Source organism: Hermetia illucens, chromosome 1 (assembly GCF_905115235.1).
Source record: "Hermetia illucens chromosome 1, iHerIll2.2.curated.20191125, whole genome shotgun sequence".
NCBI classification, from domain to species: Eukaryota; Metazoa; Arthropoda; class Insecta; order Diptera; family Stratiomyidae; genus Hermetia; species Hermetia illucens.
Window position 1 is genome coordinate 39,251,662 of NC_051849.1, and position 16,660 is coordinate 39,268,321.

At 44.7% G+C, this 16,660-nt stretch overlaps 1 protein-coding gene across 1 annotated transcript in view; it reads right to left on the reverse strand.

Moving 5' to 3' along the window:
* Nucleotides 1–16,660, reverse strand: part of LOC119646929 (23 kDa integral membrane protein) — a 38,179-nt gene that overhangs the window by 5,202 nt on the left and 16,317 nt on the right. Inside the window, exons 2-4 of the mRNA XM_038047613.1 lie at nucleotides 9,712–9,900; nucleotides 3,674–3,853; nucleotides 3,409–3,609 (exon numbers count right to left, since the gene is read on the reverse strand). Coding sequence (XP_037903541.1) covers nucleotides 3,409–3,609; nucleotides 3,674–3,853; nucleotides 9,712–9,900 — 570 coding nt within the window. The remainder of the gene's footprint in view (nucleotides 1–3,408; nucleotides 3,610–3,673; nucleotides 3,854–9,711; nucleotides 9,901–16,660) is intronic.

Here is a 16,660-nt window from a genome sequence, read left to right on the forward strand (position 1 = left end):
ACAATGGTCTTTCTGGCTGAAGTGTATGTGATCCTAAGGGCAGCAACCTGGATGATTGACAAGTCATTTGAGGGCAGTCGAATCGCAATCTGTAGCGATAGTCATTGAGGGCATTGTGCAGTTCTTTGATTACTTCAAAAATCGTTCAGGAATATAGAAATCGATTGAACTATATGGGTGCCTGGTCATTGAGGGTCAGGTTAGAGGAAAATGAAATCTCAGATGCTTTAACAGAAGAGGGTTTAATTTGCCTTATACTCGCCTCGGAACCAGCAATTGGAATGTCAGTAGCATTGCCTAATACTGCTAGCAAAAATTGACAGCAAGCTTCCCAGATTTATAGGTAGCAGAACGAAACAACAGAATCCACGAAACATTTTCTATGTGAGTACCCCTGCCTATGGACGCATCAGACATCAGATCGGAGGAATTGAATACAATGGACCGTTAGTGTCTGAGTTCTCAGAGGCTTCGTATCCCCCGACTCCATACACACACACACAGGGCAAAGTACTTTTGGACAAACGACTTCACAGTAAACCGGAATCCTCGGGTTGTTAAGTTCGAAATCTGATTTCTATTATGAATACTGAAAAGAAGAATAATATTCCCTAGAAGCTTTTGAAAAAGTAATTATTAAAAAAATGAGAGAATTTACAGTTAAGCTTTTCTGGCGAATTACATGGATTCCTCAAGTTGATAGTTTTCACTTAACCCAGATCGCGTCACTAGTGAAAACTGAACATTTGTTGATGTCAAGAAGACTATACAGACGAGGTGAAACTGCCAATGAAAGCCTTGAATTTTTACAGGATAAAAAAAGATGGCGTCCAGTGGGCTGATTTTTCCAGTTCGGCCTCAAATCGGATGATTCTTTCATTCGTTTCTGTGTTTCACTAAAAGCGCGTCCTAACTTGAGCCCGGCATTACCAAATTATAAGCAATGAATGTTGTCGAAAAGGTTCATTCTGATCGAATACTTCTCTGCTATTTTGATCCACATTATGCTTGGTGGCCGCTGAAGTGGAGTTTATGGTATACAGGCGGTATTATTACTGTGTAGCAGGAGTAAGTGCGATTGATTGATCGTTGATGCAACCACTCATCCTCTAGTGCTATTCGTGTGAAATCGGTAGAATTAAACTTATTTTGACCGCCCCTTCTTGGCGCTGTGGTTAGGTGTATGGGTGTTAGCCGCTCCCGGTATGCTAATGGACGCTAATGATCATGGGACATGATCCGTCATCATTGCGCCGAATGACTCGGTGAAGACCAGTGGATAAAGGTAGCAACAGCTTCCTAACGGAGAATCAATTATCCTAAAATCTTAAAGATTTGCGAACGTACACCTATGTATGTAGTACGTAAGTCTTTAAAGATGCGTGCTTCTTTGGAAAGTAGCTAAGCGCGCAAGCTTAATGGTATGGACAAGGTGACGAAAGCCTTTCACGAAGTTTGAGGGGCAGGTATCTGGAAGAAAGCAGAATGTGGCATTTTCGTTATATATAGCTGAACATTGCCCTTGAAAGTGTTGTGAAGATCGAGGGGGATAAGAGCAGACTTCGGTTTATGTAAGATGGTGGCGACTTGAGAGGGTTGTCCCCGACCACGTAGTTTTGGCCACAAAATCCAATACTGAATTGTAAAATGAAGTCAAGCTAGCTGGTTTGCCTAGTTGAGGGATATTGGGAAACGGGGAGCTTCAAATCTGTGCAGATCGTAAATGATCTGCCTTTCTATTACCGCTTAGATGGCTAGTAGTTCGCGATCGTAAGTGGTGAAGCCAGGAATTCACACTCTTGAGGGTCTTGTTGTTTGAGAGCTCAGAGCATTAGTACGTAGAGCCTGATCGGTGAAAGTCGTTAGAAGCAATGTAACAGCTCCATGTAGCAGCAAAACTCGATGGGGTCTGTGGATAAGGAAGGCTTGTAATGGCCATGACTTTGCATGAAAGGGGATTGAAGTCGTCGGTGAAGACTGAGTACTTTAGGTATATTACTTCACCTTCTTCAATAAAATATTTCTCGGTGTTGATTCGCTAATTTGCGTTGCGGTCGAGAAAAATTTTGAAGTTGATATTTGTGGTCCTTGAAGTGAAAATGACCCTGTCCAAATAGGCTCTTTCGAAAGACAAATCTCGAAGAAAGTGGTGTATAGTGTGCTGGTAAGATTGTGTTGCGTTACGTTGTCTCAGAGAATACTGTAAACTCAATGAACCCCAAAAAGGGCCGTGATGTATATTTTTGTAATTTGCAGCTATTAGTTATTGACAGCAAAGATCGATACACAAGTTGTAGTGAGAAAGGGAGTCTCCACCTATAATAGGCCTGTGGATAAAAGGCCATGAAAGATTAGGTTGAGTTGTACACTTATAGTGTGATCAGAGCTGTAGAGAAAAAATTCTGGCCCGTGGTGAAAATTATGCGAAAAAATCGGGCCCGCGGTAAAAATTATATGGGTCTGGAATTAAAACTAGCCCAGGCCACGTATTATCCCTTTCTTTATTGAAATTTGTATCGCAAGCCCTCGATAAAAGTCCAGGCTCAGCAAATCAGCACCACTTAGCTCGAGTTACCTGTTGAACTTTTGTAACCGCTGGTCTAAGGAGCTAGTTAAGCGTGCCATGCCATGAAATTGCCGTACTTGCTTGTCTCTATTGAATTTAGGAGTATGCCTGGTTCCACTTAAATGGAAACATCCTCGCGAGCGAGACGACTTGCTGAATCTGCTGATGCCAGAACGTATTTTGTTGTTGTTAAAGGTGGGTTTCAGAAATACGACAGTTGTATCGGTCAAATAGCCATGAATTGCATCGGAGGTGTTTCCTCCAATGGGTCTCTGCCCAACGAGGGTTTGTGAGATGTTGTATTCGTACTGTTACACTCGGTAGCTGTTTGTATGCAATATGGAAAGCAGGTACGATTGTCTGGTCCTCCATGCTACCATAAGTATATACAATAACTTTGCCGATGAAAGCACGAACGAGTGGCTCAGGCATTATTGCTTCCTTCATAATGACATGTAGGAGGGTTTACGACTAGTCCTGAAAAAGGCGACTGAGCTGTTACCGTTTAAAAAGAGTTCTTTCCCTGGGTTTCAGATGAGGGTCAGATTGGCGCTGAGGTTTTGGAACAGCTTGGTGTCTTCAACAATTTGCATTTGTATCTCTGAATGAAAAAATATTCAGATTGTTGTCGGAGGGAGATCGTTTGCGAACAGTTGTTCTAAGGATAAGGACTATCCACAGGGAAGTGCCTCTTCTCTCTGCAAGCTGGTTATAGAAATTTTGTTCAGATTTCTGGAAGGAAGTGTATAATGGGTAGAAATTCAGAAGTTTGGGGATAACTTCTGCTAAAGGTTTTCGAAGACGCCATGTTATTATACACAGGCTTTCATTGGAACACTTACCTGGATGATAGCGATAGCAAAAGCCGCTGCACATGCATACAACAGACGATTTTTCAATTGGGCTGTTAATACAGCCAGGCAGCCTCGTTGATAATGGCTCTTGCAAACCGATTCAAATGGGTCCTCAGGGCGAGAGCAGCAGGACCAAGGGATCGCCAGTCTTCGATAATCTAAGGGTCCATCCACTCCACAACATTGCAACTGGAATATCAAACAAATATCTAAATTTCGAAATAATCCTTTTTGATCAGAAAATATAACTTACTTGTGATTGCATACGATTCCAAATATGCAGATTGTCTGCTTTATATCTTTTCTCCAGAAATGTTGCAAAAGATTCATCAACGTAAATTTCAACAGATGATGGCAGCGTTTCTCTCATGGCTAGTGACCATCCGCAGATGACAAATTGAACACAAATGGCAAATACTAGAACACCACTGAACTATGAAAGGAACAAGAAAATAAATTTGGATTGCGGCTAGGAAGTTTAGTATTTTATACATATTGTGTTAGATAGGAAGGTTCCAGTTCTGGTTGCTTTAATATATATTTTAAGTTTGATTTCGGAGATCCCAGACAAAGCTACAACGACTAAGTTGTCCTTACCGGACACATGTTGAATGTCGGATCTAAACTGTAAACGATGTAAGCTGTGTCGAAATTGACGAGGGATTGCTTTGTCGGGCTTCTGCCTTAAGACGAAAGTTAGAGCTTATTGTCCGTGAATACGGTCAACGGCCTGCCTTCAAACGAAAAACGAAAATACTTGATGCTCAGATATGCGGCTAGTAATTCACCAGCATTGTAATTCCGTTGAGCGGGATTCAACTGTTTCGAGAAGAAACCCTAGCTGCAGCTAGCTTTGCTTCACCGTCTGGTCGCGCCTACTGCGTTTATGCCTCAGGATCAACGAAGGCGGCTACGGGTGCATCCTTTTAAGGAAATGCCAAATCAAGACGTCTACTGTTGCTTGGTTGTTGCAAACGCTTGGACGGCTCCTGGAGAGCACACAACCTACCGCGATTCTCTAGTATTAGACCCAGATAGGAAGGCGTTAAGTAATGTCTGGTTGTAAGTGGCTTTAGGTATAAAATGACGGTAGAAGTTCATCATACCCAAGAACTTTCTAAGGTCTTTAGCACCCTTTGACAGCAGAAAGTTCACGATCGCTTACACCTTGTCTGGGCCGGATTAAATGCCTTCAGGGGCGATGGAATGACCCATAAATCTCAAGTACTGCTGGAGAAATTTGCACTTTTCAACGTTAAGAATTAGGTTATTGTCAAGAAGACGATGAAAAGTGCTTCGAGATGTGTCCAATGCTCGAACTCGGTGGAAGGTACCACCAAAACGTCATCCAAGTATACGAAACAGAAGTCCAAATTTCGTACTACAGAGTGGGTGAATCTCTGGAAACCTTGCGCCGTAGTGCACAGGCCAAAGGTCATTCGTGTGAACTTGCAGAGTCCAAAAGATGTGCAGATTGCTATCTTTGGGATATCTTCGGGAACTACAGGGATGATGATAAGCCTTGGCGAGATCCAAGGTGGAGAAACAATTTGGTTAATAATGCGCAAAGTCTTGCATGAGTGGAATGGGGTACCGGTCCTGAATCATCTGAGCATTCAAGCCTCTATAATCTCCACAAGATCGTCATTGATGGTTGGGCTTGGGAACTATAATAGATGGAGTGGCGATGACCAACTGCTTTTCCAAAGTCTGTATATAGCTTGCGTAAGTAGCTGTTTAAATTGTTTCCGCGAACTTCTGGGGTGGTAATGGATGCACCTTTGGGAAGATTGGATAGGGAGGGCACACTCTGTGGTTAATATGCAGACACTGATGTCATACAAAATGGAGCGTCCCCAAACGGTCCTAGGCAAGTCAAGACTCACGTCTACTTGCCTGTATTCATAATTTGTGATGGGCGTGGAGTTTGCTGCCGCTAATTTAAGCTGCTATGGAAAAAACTGGTTGAATCTGTGGACGGGGAACCGAAACCTCCACGCCCGTGTCTATTAAATAATTGTGCCCACTAAAGGAGTCATACACTGTAAGGCGGTATCTTGTTGCCCTTTGGGTAGACGTCGCCATCTCCCCCAACGAACCAAGTTTTTTGGATTCGCGAGAATAGTACATTGGCTGTGGCCTGATTCACAAACCTACGATAGTACCAACACACGTCTGAATTGAACGAGTTCACGGCCGCTCTCTCGAATGCAAAGCATTTATCACCGCCGTCATTACTATACATTTGCCGTAAGCGCGGCACAGAAAGACTGTATACAGGATGAGCAAATCCTACACATCACAAACACGGCACTAATACCAGACCTTATGCGCGGAATTTTTCTACCGCAATTACCGTCAAGGGTCGAAGATGCGCAAGGATTTCTCTCCACCATAAAACTTCGAAAAACCCGCTGAGAATTGAATCTCCTGTATAGAGTCTTCTTGCTCCATGAATGTCCGTGAGCCGCGAAAGTAATAGTACAACTCTTAAGAGCAGGCTAGGATGTCTTCTTCTAGAATTGAACTTAAATAAGCTGGAAACCTTACGTTCTGCTTTTCGGGCATGGAAGGTTTTGTGTATTTCTTATGTAAGAATGCTTTGCGGTAACATTTCACAGCAGTCGTAGTTTATGATGTATATACAGTTCGCAAAGCGGTCAAAGGGTATAGGTCCCAGGGCGAAACGTGGATTGGTACCCACGATGGAGCATAAAACCTGGGAAATGCCTGCTGAACCAACATCAACAGCTCTACTACCAAACCCTATCTTCACCTTCACGTGGTGATCGCTGGGAGTTCTTCTTTATGAAAAACTACAGACAGATGAAGGCCAAGATGAAGGCGAAAACCGATGTTACGAAACCACGAAAGGGGCCTCGGACAGGATGGACTTTACAACGACGAACCCGGCAACGACAACGGATTAACGATTTGCGCATTTTCTCATGGAACATGCGCTTCCTGTACAGACCGAATGCTGCTGAGCAGCTAGCCGATACCCTGTTCCAATATAAGGCTGATGTAACAGCGTTGCAGGAGATGCGATGGACAGAGACCGGTTTCCTGGAGAAAAGCCGCTACACCATATATTGTTGGCCATCCAGTAAACCAAGTGCTTGGAGTAGGTTTCCTAGTCAGCCAGAAAATGAAACCTGCTGCTATTGGCTTTGAAAATATAAACGAAAGACTATGCACTCTGCGTTTGCGAGGCAAATTTAAAAATATAAATAAACGTTCACGCCCCTACAAAGGAGACTGCAGAGTCGGAGAAGGATACCTTCTACGAGGCAGTTGAGCGGACCCTCGAAGCCTGTCCCCAGTATGATATCAAAATCATACCTGGGGATTTCAACAGTCAAGTAGGGAAGGAGCCCATATTCAGGCAATAGGTTGGCTCCCATAGCTTATATAGGGATACCAATGATAACGGACTGTGCATTATCCAGTTAGCAGTATCACACGAAATGGTTGTTGGAAGTACCTGGCTTGCGCGGAAAGCGGTCCACAAACATACGTAAGCCTCTCCAGATGGGACCACTTTCAACCAAATTGACAACGTTCTGATTGAACACCGCCACCTCTCAGCCTTGATGAATGTCAGAACATATAGGGGGCCAATATAGACTCGGACCACTATCTCATTGGCATGGTGCTCCGAGCTCGAATTACGACACCACCCAGAATCCCCTCTGACAATCAGGTGAGAGTTAATACTGAAGCCATCCACAATACAACCCTCCGCAACACCTATAAGAGGGAAATGGATGCCGCAATAGCCGCAGTCAACAGAGATTCTGGAGATGAAGTATCAGCAAATAATCTTCACAATCACCTGAAGAACGTTATCATAAATACGGCCACAAACATACTTGGCCCCAACCGCAAAAATAGTCGGAACGGCTGGTTTGACGATGAATGTAAGCTAGCTATGGAAAGGAAGAATGCCGCATACCGAGTAATGTTGCATTCTCAAAGGACGCGGGCACGCGCAGAGACTTATCATGAACTCCGGCGAGCGGAGAAGTGACTTCACAGACGGAAAAAGGGAGCCTGGGAGAACCAACAGGCCTGTGAACTAGAAAAGTACAGGGAGTAACCGCACCAGGCACGCAAGTTTTACCAACAAGTCAGTAGAATGAAGCCCCATATACCTCGATGCTCATCCTGCTGAGACAAAGAGGGAAATATTAGAGCGATGGGTTGAGTACTTTGATGAACTACTGAACAACCAGAACATCGGCGAGTTGGAGGTCCCGCCAACTGAAGGCGACGGACAAATACTGCCACTACCAAGTATAGGAGAAACATTCTGTGCAATTCATCGGCATAAAAATCATAAGTCGCCAGGAGCCGATGGAATTACAGCCCGAACTTGTGCTCAAGGTATGGGACAGGGCAAAGAGGCATTATCTGTGTCATACATAAAAAGGGAGATATCACACAGTGCAGCAATTATAGAGATACGTTGCTGAGTACCATCTATAAGATATTCTCCGCTATCTTGCTAGGCCGGATAGCCCCATACGCCCAGAACATCATTGGTCCATACCAAAGAGGCTTCACTCCAGGCAAATTAAAAACAGACCAGATTTTCTCTCTGTGGCAACTGATGGTATCCCAACGAAATTGATAAAACTGACTAGGCTGACCCTGACCAATATGCGAGGCCAGATAAAAGCACCAGGATCATTCTCAAGACCATTCGACATCAACAACGGTCTACGACAAGGGGATGCCCTATCATGCGTCCTCTTTAACCTGGCCCTCTTGAAAGTGATCCGTGATGCTGAGGTAAATGCAAGAGGTACGATCCTCTTCAAGTCCACCCAACTACTGGCCCATGCTGACGATATCGACATCATGGGAAGAACCACCCGAGACGTACAAACTGCCTTCATCCAGATCGAGCAGGCGGCGCGAGATCTTGGGCTGCACATCATTGAAGGCAAGGCAAAATATATGGTGGCAACGTCAGCACCGAAGACGAATCAACCAACAACATCAAACCGCACTGGTCAAACACCGTTGACAATTTCTCCTATCTAGGGTCCAAAATCACAACCGATAACAACTACGATGATGAAATCCGCGCACGGTTGTTGTAAGCTAACAGAGCCTATTTCAGCTTACAAAAACTGTTTCGCTCGAAACGTCTCACCATAGGGTCAAAGCTCTTACTGTACAAGACAATTATCTTGCCAGTCCTCATGTATTCCTCGGAAACTTGGGTTCTTAGCAAGAAAAATTGCGAACTCTTGGCCGCGTTCGAGAGAAGAATCTTCCGAAGAATTTTTAGCCCCCTACATGATAATGGACGTTCCCGTAGCCTACATAGCGACGATATCTATGAGCGATACTATAAACGTCACGTTGTGTATAAAATCCGGCTCAACAGGTTACGGTGGGCGGGTCACTTAATCCGTATGGATGAGGATGATCCTACCCGGAAAGTCTACAAGGGCAATATTTATGGTAGAAAAAGAAGACGAGGCAGACCCTGCCTAAGATAGAGCGATGGCGAAGGTGAGGACGCCAGACAGCTTTTGGGGATATCGAATTGGTGAACCTCGTCGCAAAACCGGGATGTCTAGAGTTCCCTATTAAGGCAGACCTAGACCGGATACCGGCTGTTGCGCCGTTAATGATGATGATTAAGCAGATATCTGGGTGAGGATTACGTTCGTCTGGATGTCATAAAGGGGTATCGACACGTTTTCTTTCAGATTTTTCGGAAAATGTATTTTCGATTTAAATTTGAAGTTTTAACCTCGCGTCCATCCTTCGTTACAACTAATGTGAAAACTGTATCGTAAAATATGAATCGAAACCTTTCATTTGATATCCCACATGGGCCACATAGAGGAAATATTTTATCCCCCGCCACCCTAAGCTCAGCCGGTTATAAACTCTAATTTTGAGAACATATTATAACGATTGTAAGGACTTTTCTTTCAAAAACTGTTTCAAACAAGCTTTAGATTCCTAATTACAGATATTTTTTTGTCCCTTAAATTAGATATATGCACAGAAAATATAACCAATAATTACTGGGTCAAGCGCTTCTTCTAGAAGATGCGCAACCCTTTTCGAAATCCCATCATAGAATCTTCATCTTACTTGGCACTGAATCAAGACAATTTCAAGTTCTTATCAATCATCAAGTTTGCGGCCAACGTTATTTTAAGAACAATCGTGGACGGCAGGTTGGCGAACTCATTTATCCACCACAACTCCTATAAGCATAATAACAAAGAAATTCAAATGAATGAAATCTTTCTCTTGACTTACCACCCCAAGAAGGCATCGATTCTTTTGATTCGTTGCTTGGCATCCCAGCCAACATAACATGAACGAAACGGGTCCAAGTATGAGTATTATCAGCGACGGAGCCCAAAACTTATTTTGAACGATTGCATAGTATCCGACGTGACCCCAGAGAAGAGCCGCTCCAAGGATGATTTGTGCTGCACCAGTTACCTAGAAAACAAGTTGGAAAAGTGTTAGGCTCTCAATTCAAGACGGTCCTCCAGCTTGTTAGCTTCGTCATTAGCATAAGGGTGAAATAGCCGGAAGCAGATATTCAAAATTATATTGTATTTAACATAAATGTCCTGACATCATCTCGGACGAGCAGACACATATGCAAGTATCCTTATCAGTGGTGTATGGGAGGGGGGAAATAAAATTAAAATTATGCAAACAAAATGTAATTTGAAACATCTTTGTATGTACAGTCGTAGGACACACAATCCTTGCTTGGCAGAATCCGAGAAAGTCTAGCGTTCAAGGCACATCACCTCCACCACCCGCACCACCCACTCTCACCGCCCGATCCTTTCTCCGGCGAAAGTAGGTCTTACAGAACGTCGATTCGGTGGGTGCGTGATATGTAACTGGTGTAGGTGTGACGTCAATAAAAGCTTGGGGGAGCTTTTTTCCGCTCGAAACCCCATTTTGCATCCTTTTCGGATGAAACCAGAGCACCAGCAGCAGCACATAGTTCAAGGTCATGGCCAGCCACTATATTCCACGTCCTCCTTTAAATCGTTCCAGGCGGGCGGGGGAGATTGTTGGTCGCTTGTTCTACGTGCACGTTGAGGATTTTTTTTCTCAATCTAGGATTAGCACTCATACGCTGGTTGAATCGGCGCAACATCTTCAAAATTAGGTGAGGGTGAAATTTTTGTCTTGGAAATCAGGTGGTTTTGTGAGCCTGCACAGGCCAAGGGTGAGGATTCGAATTGAATTCGTCACAACGTGTTTGCCTAAACACAATTAGAATTCCAGGAGAAACATTTTTTCTTTGATTAGACGGCGAGGCGGCAGGAATGCCATTTAGTTCCTTCAAGGGATCATACGATGTGCACCATGAAAGGGTGGGGGAGAAGCAACTATAATGTAAATAGTATCATACATAGGTGCCTTCTCTTCCCTTTCGTGTTAGAAGGCAACACCTTCTGTGCCTGGGGTGAAAAATGTCAAGGTTGAAATTTTTGCAGCTTCCATGACATTCATTCTCTCTACAATGATGTTGACATCCAGCACATCTGCAAAGATTACACCGAATTTGGTTTAGGCCCTTGGGATGTTTATTGTGGAAGTTTGAGGAAAACAGGTGGCGTGATGTTGTGGCTGACAAGCAATGTCTTTCATAACCATAAAATGACTTAGAGAAACATTTTGTCGTTGGCCATCTGGTTATGTGCATGTTCAGTTTTTATTGGTGCTTGATATTTGGGAAACATTATGTCAGACTAGAGAAGGTATCAAATGTATCTTTATACTTCCTACCCTTGACCCTGGAGTTTTCACTCATAACTTTTTCTGGTTACACATAATGTTCGCACCGTACAGTTAGAGGTAGGACTCATTCTAAAATGTAGCAAACTTCGATCTACACATTGATAACACCATCTTCTAAGTGGCAGTCATTCCTTACATGTGGCTGTCATTCCTTACAACCGGCTTGGACAGACAGGGCAAAGTTGCTGGATGACAACGATCCTTTCCGAATCAAGTGGACTCACACCTCTCAGTTGGTAACTTCGAAAAACCACTAGTCAACCTGATGATGAACTAGAGTGAGCGGCGATCAAGACAACGATCTGGCATGTCATGGATTTATGATTTGGCAAACGCTTCGGAATAGGTTGCCCATGAGTTGATAATTGTGACGTTCTGTAACCTTAGCACACGAGAGTGATATCCCGTGGAAACGGCTCTGAGGTTAATGTTACCGCTGCCTCCCTGCCGATAATAATCTTGACGGAGCTGCAAATACGTTCGAAGTTATGAGACCATTAAGTTGGCAGTGCAGGCTTAGTTGAGGTGGACTAGCGTGGACTAGCGCCTGATCTCGGCTCTGAACATAAACTCCCATAAGGATTTGTGTCAACCCAGACGTTACCTCTCTGGTTGCATAGACAATCATGAGGGTCATTTTAGGAAACAATCACGGCAATGGCAGAATTTTTTAGAAAGAGCAACAAATACACAACGCTTACCACTTCTAGCAGCTAAAATGGGAGATTCTGCTATAATTCCCTTTGCAAGAAGCACGAAGTTACGACGGGCCACAAGAAAAACTAGCAAACCCTGAGTCACGTGACACTTTGTCGAGAAAAAACCAGATGGAAACGCAAGTCATGTCACCGGAGAGGATGGCCCTCATCCGAGAGACAAGGTTAGCGAAAAAAAAAGATTCTCAAGAAGTGCCGGGTGATCTTACGGAAAGTGAAGGCTGCTACCATCGAAACATCTCCATGGGTCTCAAAAATGCCATAATGGAGATGTAAGAACTGCTAGACGTTATTACACACCAGCGAAACTCCTGGAAGACAGCCGAAGAAGAGTTGAGGAAAAAACACATCGTTAGTACAGCCCGTAGTTGCACCAAATTCAGTTTTAAGTGCGGGGCATACGGAGATATAGGGGTGCTTGCAAAAGGGCGGAGTAGAAGCACTTTGTGTTATAATTGTGGTGAACCCAGGTACAAAGTGAAGACTTATGAGTCAGCAAAGTGGTGTGTTCTTTTCAAGGACCACAGTCTGCAGAAAGAAGATTTGGCTTTTGTTCCCGGTTCCGCGCGTTGCCAGGTTTTCAAAAAAGCGAAAATACAAGCATCATGATCCACATCTTGCAGCAAACATACATACGTATGAGCGAAATTGCTCACGACCTCATAGGGCAGATGTCGCAGGGAAAAATTTGACTTGTTGCTTCTCAGCAAGCAGCACCAAGATAGGAGCTCACCACCGCTTTGGAGGACGAGATTAGAAACACGGAAGGAAGAGTTCTAGTCGAAGAAGACTTTAATGCCAGAGCCCTAGAATGGAGCACACCTCAGCCCGATTTTGGAAAGAGCCGCCAGGGGAGAACTTATTGTCCTAAATATCGATATCACTCCGACATTCTGACGCCCTGGTTGTCAGTCCTTATTTTCAGCGGTCCACCGATGGAAGGTACTGGAAGATTTCACGGCCAGTGATCATCAGTACATTTCTTTCGAAGTAAACTCCTCCCAATGTTTTGACGTCCGCCAAACACCTACCGAGTAGAACATCGGAAAAATCGACGTTTGAGAATTTGTCGAAGCTCTCTCAGAAGGGTAAATCAGTGCCAAGACCCAGGCGCAGACAGAAGAATTGCGACTGAATTGCTAGTTCAATCAACAATGAGCCTTATCACCACAGCTTGTAATGCATCGTCTCCCAAAAGAAAACTGCGTCCCGAGAAATCTGTATACTGGACGGCAGCGTGTATAAGGCCAAGACGAGGTGACGCTTAGATCCGTAGAATATAAGCGAGGGAAAAAGGAACTCCGCCACGAAATCAACAGGCAGAAGGTACGGTGCTGGCAGGTGCTAATCAAGGACGTTAAAACAAGTATAAGCTGGTTACCCAGAAAGCTCGGTGGCCACTGGTCAATCTGTTCCATGGAAGCTGCGTAGATGGAAGAAATCATGCAGGCTCTTTTTCTTGTCCACCCCATCTGAACTAACGCTCTCCATGAGGAAGTGAGTACGCCCACTCTATAGCCTTAAAGTCTCTATTACATTTTCCAATTCCTCACAGTATGTTCTAAAGGAGCCTTGTTTCGAACTTCTTTTAAGGTCCTTATAATCAGTTCCTTGTGGTCAAACCAGTCTTTCGTTCTTTTTAAGGTTTTGTGTAAAACAAAATCTTATCATTATCTTAAAATTGATTTACTGTGACGAGCAAATACTCAAATATTCTTATCTAAGCAATTCACAAAACGTTTCATACCTGAAGCGTTTAACTTCCGGTTTCCCATTTGTTGCTTTTACAAGCAAGTTTTCTGAGTTTATGCAGTTCTCGGTTTCACCAGGGAACTGCATTTCCGCATTTACCTCCGATAATAGAGCAAACTTCTTCTAAGCACTCTGAAAATGTGCTGTTCAGAATTTCCAGTTGAGCTTCTAACGCCAAAGGAGTTCTTAGTCATCTAGGGACATTAAAGCTCATTGAAATTTGCCTAATCTATTTTCATAGTTCTCGCATCAGTGGAGGACTCCTACAATCATAAGCTGGATTAGGATCTCGCATCAGTGGAGGACTCCTACAATCATAAGTTGGATTAGGATGATCAGACAACCACCCTGAGTGACCGAAGACGATCTAGAGGAGAGAGCTATCCTAAAATGCGATGCGTGGGTCCGCACCGGATCTACAAATAACCACACAAACGAGGGGATTCACGACGGCCTAACGAGATTAACCAGAATGTGAGTTAAATCTGGCAGATAAATAAAAAAAGATGGATCGACCGCGCACGTGGAGCCGTAATTCTCCGGACCCGAGTGCCGCGATCGAGGGGGCACACCCATGACGGATCACAGCCTCGATCATTGCTTCCTCACCCTCAAATTTTCAATGAGGCGAGGCCCCTGAGGTTCCCTCCCTTCCTCAACATCATTAGGTCATTATTGAGAGGATGTTTCTTCTGTGTTAGATTTTTGCGGGGTTAAGGAGGAGGAGAAAAGAAGGAAGTCCTCAAAGGAGCAAGGAGAACGGAGTTTTTGACAACGGTGTCACATCGAACGGAAGGAAAATTGATCGAAAGATATTGTAGCTCGTCGGATTTTCCGTAGTTCATTGTTTCGTGCGGTTCTCTCTGAATTGTGTGATGTGATGAAAACGAGCGATGATGATAGTACAAAATTTTGTCTGGGTTGAGTAGAAGATTAGAATTGCAAAAAGCCACTCATAGTGTTGAGTTCCTTCCTGCGTCAGTTTCGCTCGAAAATGTTTTGTTAGAAAAGGAGATGTGAGTGAGAAAACGGGGATTTGCGATCCAGTCGATTGTTGGGAGAAAGTTCGTCGGGGATCACCAGAGAGTTCACTTTTCAGGGAGAATTAAGGCCTTACGTCAGCCTGGTGTCGAGGTGCTTGGTGTTACGTGTTACGCGAGGATATATACGGGAAAAGGGCAGTGAAGCCCATGGTGTTTTACGTAGGCACCTGTCGTGAGACTTAATCCTACGGTCCTCTTCAGACACGGATTGATTTTGTGACCATAATCAGAGCCCCGCTGCGACAAGCAACAACGGTACCAGTCTATACCAAGTGCATGGCTTAGCATTCATACTGGTGGATCCAAGAATTACCTACATCTCTACCGAACTATGGAGTACGGCACCCGTGTTGATACACAACACCACGTCGAGGCCCGAAGGTCTCTTCTCGCTTGAGCATAACCACAACCACCATGAAACTCCCACTAAGGGGGCCAACCGCAAATAACCGAGCTGTCCTCACATACAACAGGAGTTCACCCGAAGTATGTGAGTCCAGGGGCTTTTCCGGTTCCCATGGTACCAGTATACCCCTGGTAAGGTTTCGTGACCAATTTGCCACTTCAGATGAGTCCCCGTGCAGACTCGGGTCTGATCGCCCTGATTAGACCTTTGGGGCATTCGCTTACTGAATCACGGCCGGCAAACCAAAGTGATTACAGCGTCTCCTGGTGCCATCACTATGGAGGTTCTCCTCGGCCACTTGGTTTTGGTTCAGCCGACAGCGTCGCCGCCCCGTCTTCCTCCCCGCCACCTCAGAGCACCACGGGAAAAGGGCAGGAAGATTTGAAGAACTTCTAAAGCAGCATTAAGGAAGTTGTCGAATTGACTTCTATCGTGATTGTTCAGTCTTTTGCTCAGATGGCCTGGAGGAGGCAGCGACTAAGTGAGGGAAGTCTAAGTCCAGGTGAGAGCCCAATTTGGATTCTACCCGGTCAATCTAATACCGCATCGGACTAAACCGGTACTTAAATGCATTTTGTTTAAAAAAAAAAAATTTTGAAAATAATTCCAAATCATAGCCAAGTATAAACTTTCAGAAGAGCTACGGCAGTAATCAGAAGCATAGATAAGGTGCCGGAATTCACGAGCTGGGTATAAACAAACATATAAATCATTGCGCACAAAAATTATGGAGAAAGGACTCCATTAACGTTAAAATTTTCTATACGCAGGGTCAGGGTTTTATTTTGATATTTTTCTTTATTGTGGTACTTATTTTCTTTCTTTCTTTTTGAAGAGATTCTTGCCGAGTTGTCACAATCTCGGCAGATGCCGGATTTTAGCTAATACTTGGACTACGTGCCAAGCATTTACGCTCAGACGATCGTACCAACTTAAATTATATTGGAAGTCTGTCGATGGCTGGAGCGAGATTCGAGCCCCAGGCGTAACATAGCCATTCTGACCGACAACCAAGCGGCCATCAAGGCCTTGTACTCAGCGACGACATCTTCCAGGCTGGTGGGGCAGTGCAGAGACGCGCTGAACCGTCTGGGCGGCACGCTCAAGGTCACTCTCCTCTGGATTCCCGGCCATACTAACATATAGGGGAATGAGCGGGCTGATGGATGGGCCGGGCAAGGCTCAGCTCTTGGCAGTCCTTCGGCGAATACAGTCGGTGTTCCGCTGGCGGCTGTCGGGGTCTACTCGCACTACCTAGCAGCCGCGGGCCTAAGGTGGCGAAGGCTTACGAGCTGTGCCAAGTTAAGGAGAATTTGGCCCGCTTATAACATAGCCCGATCGCGAGGGGTCCTGTGCATTCAAGATTACGGCGGTCTGCACGGGACACTGGCCCATAGAGGACCATGCCGCCAAGCTCGCCATACCGTACAATTTGCATTGCCGAAACTGCGAAGAAGGAAGGGAAACGATCATGCACTTTTCCTGCGATTGCCCAGCTCTGACTAGACTCAGGCTGC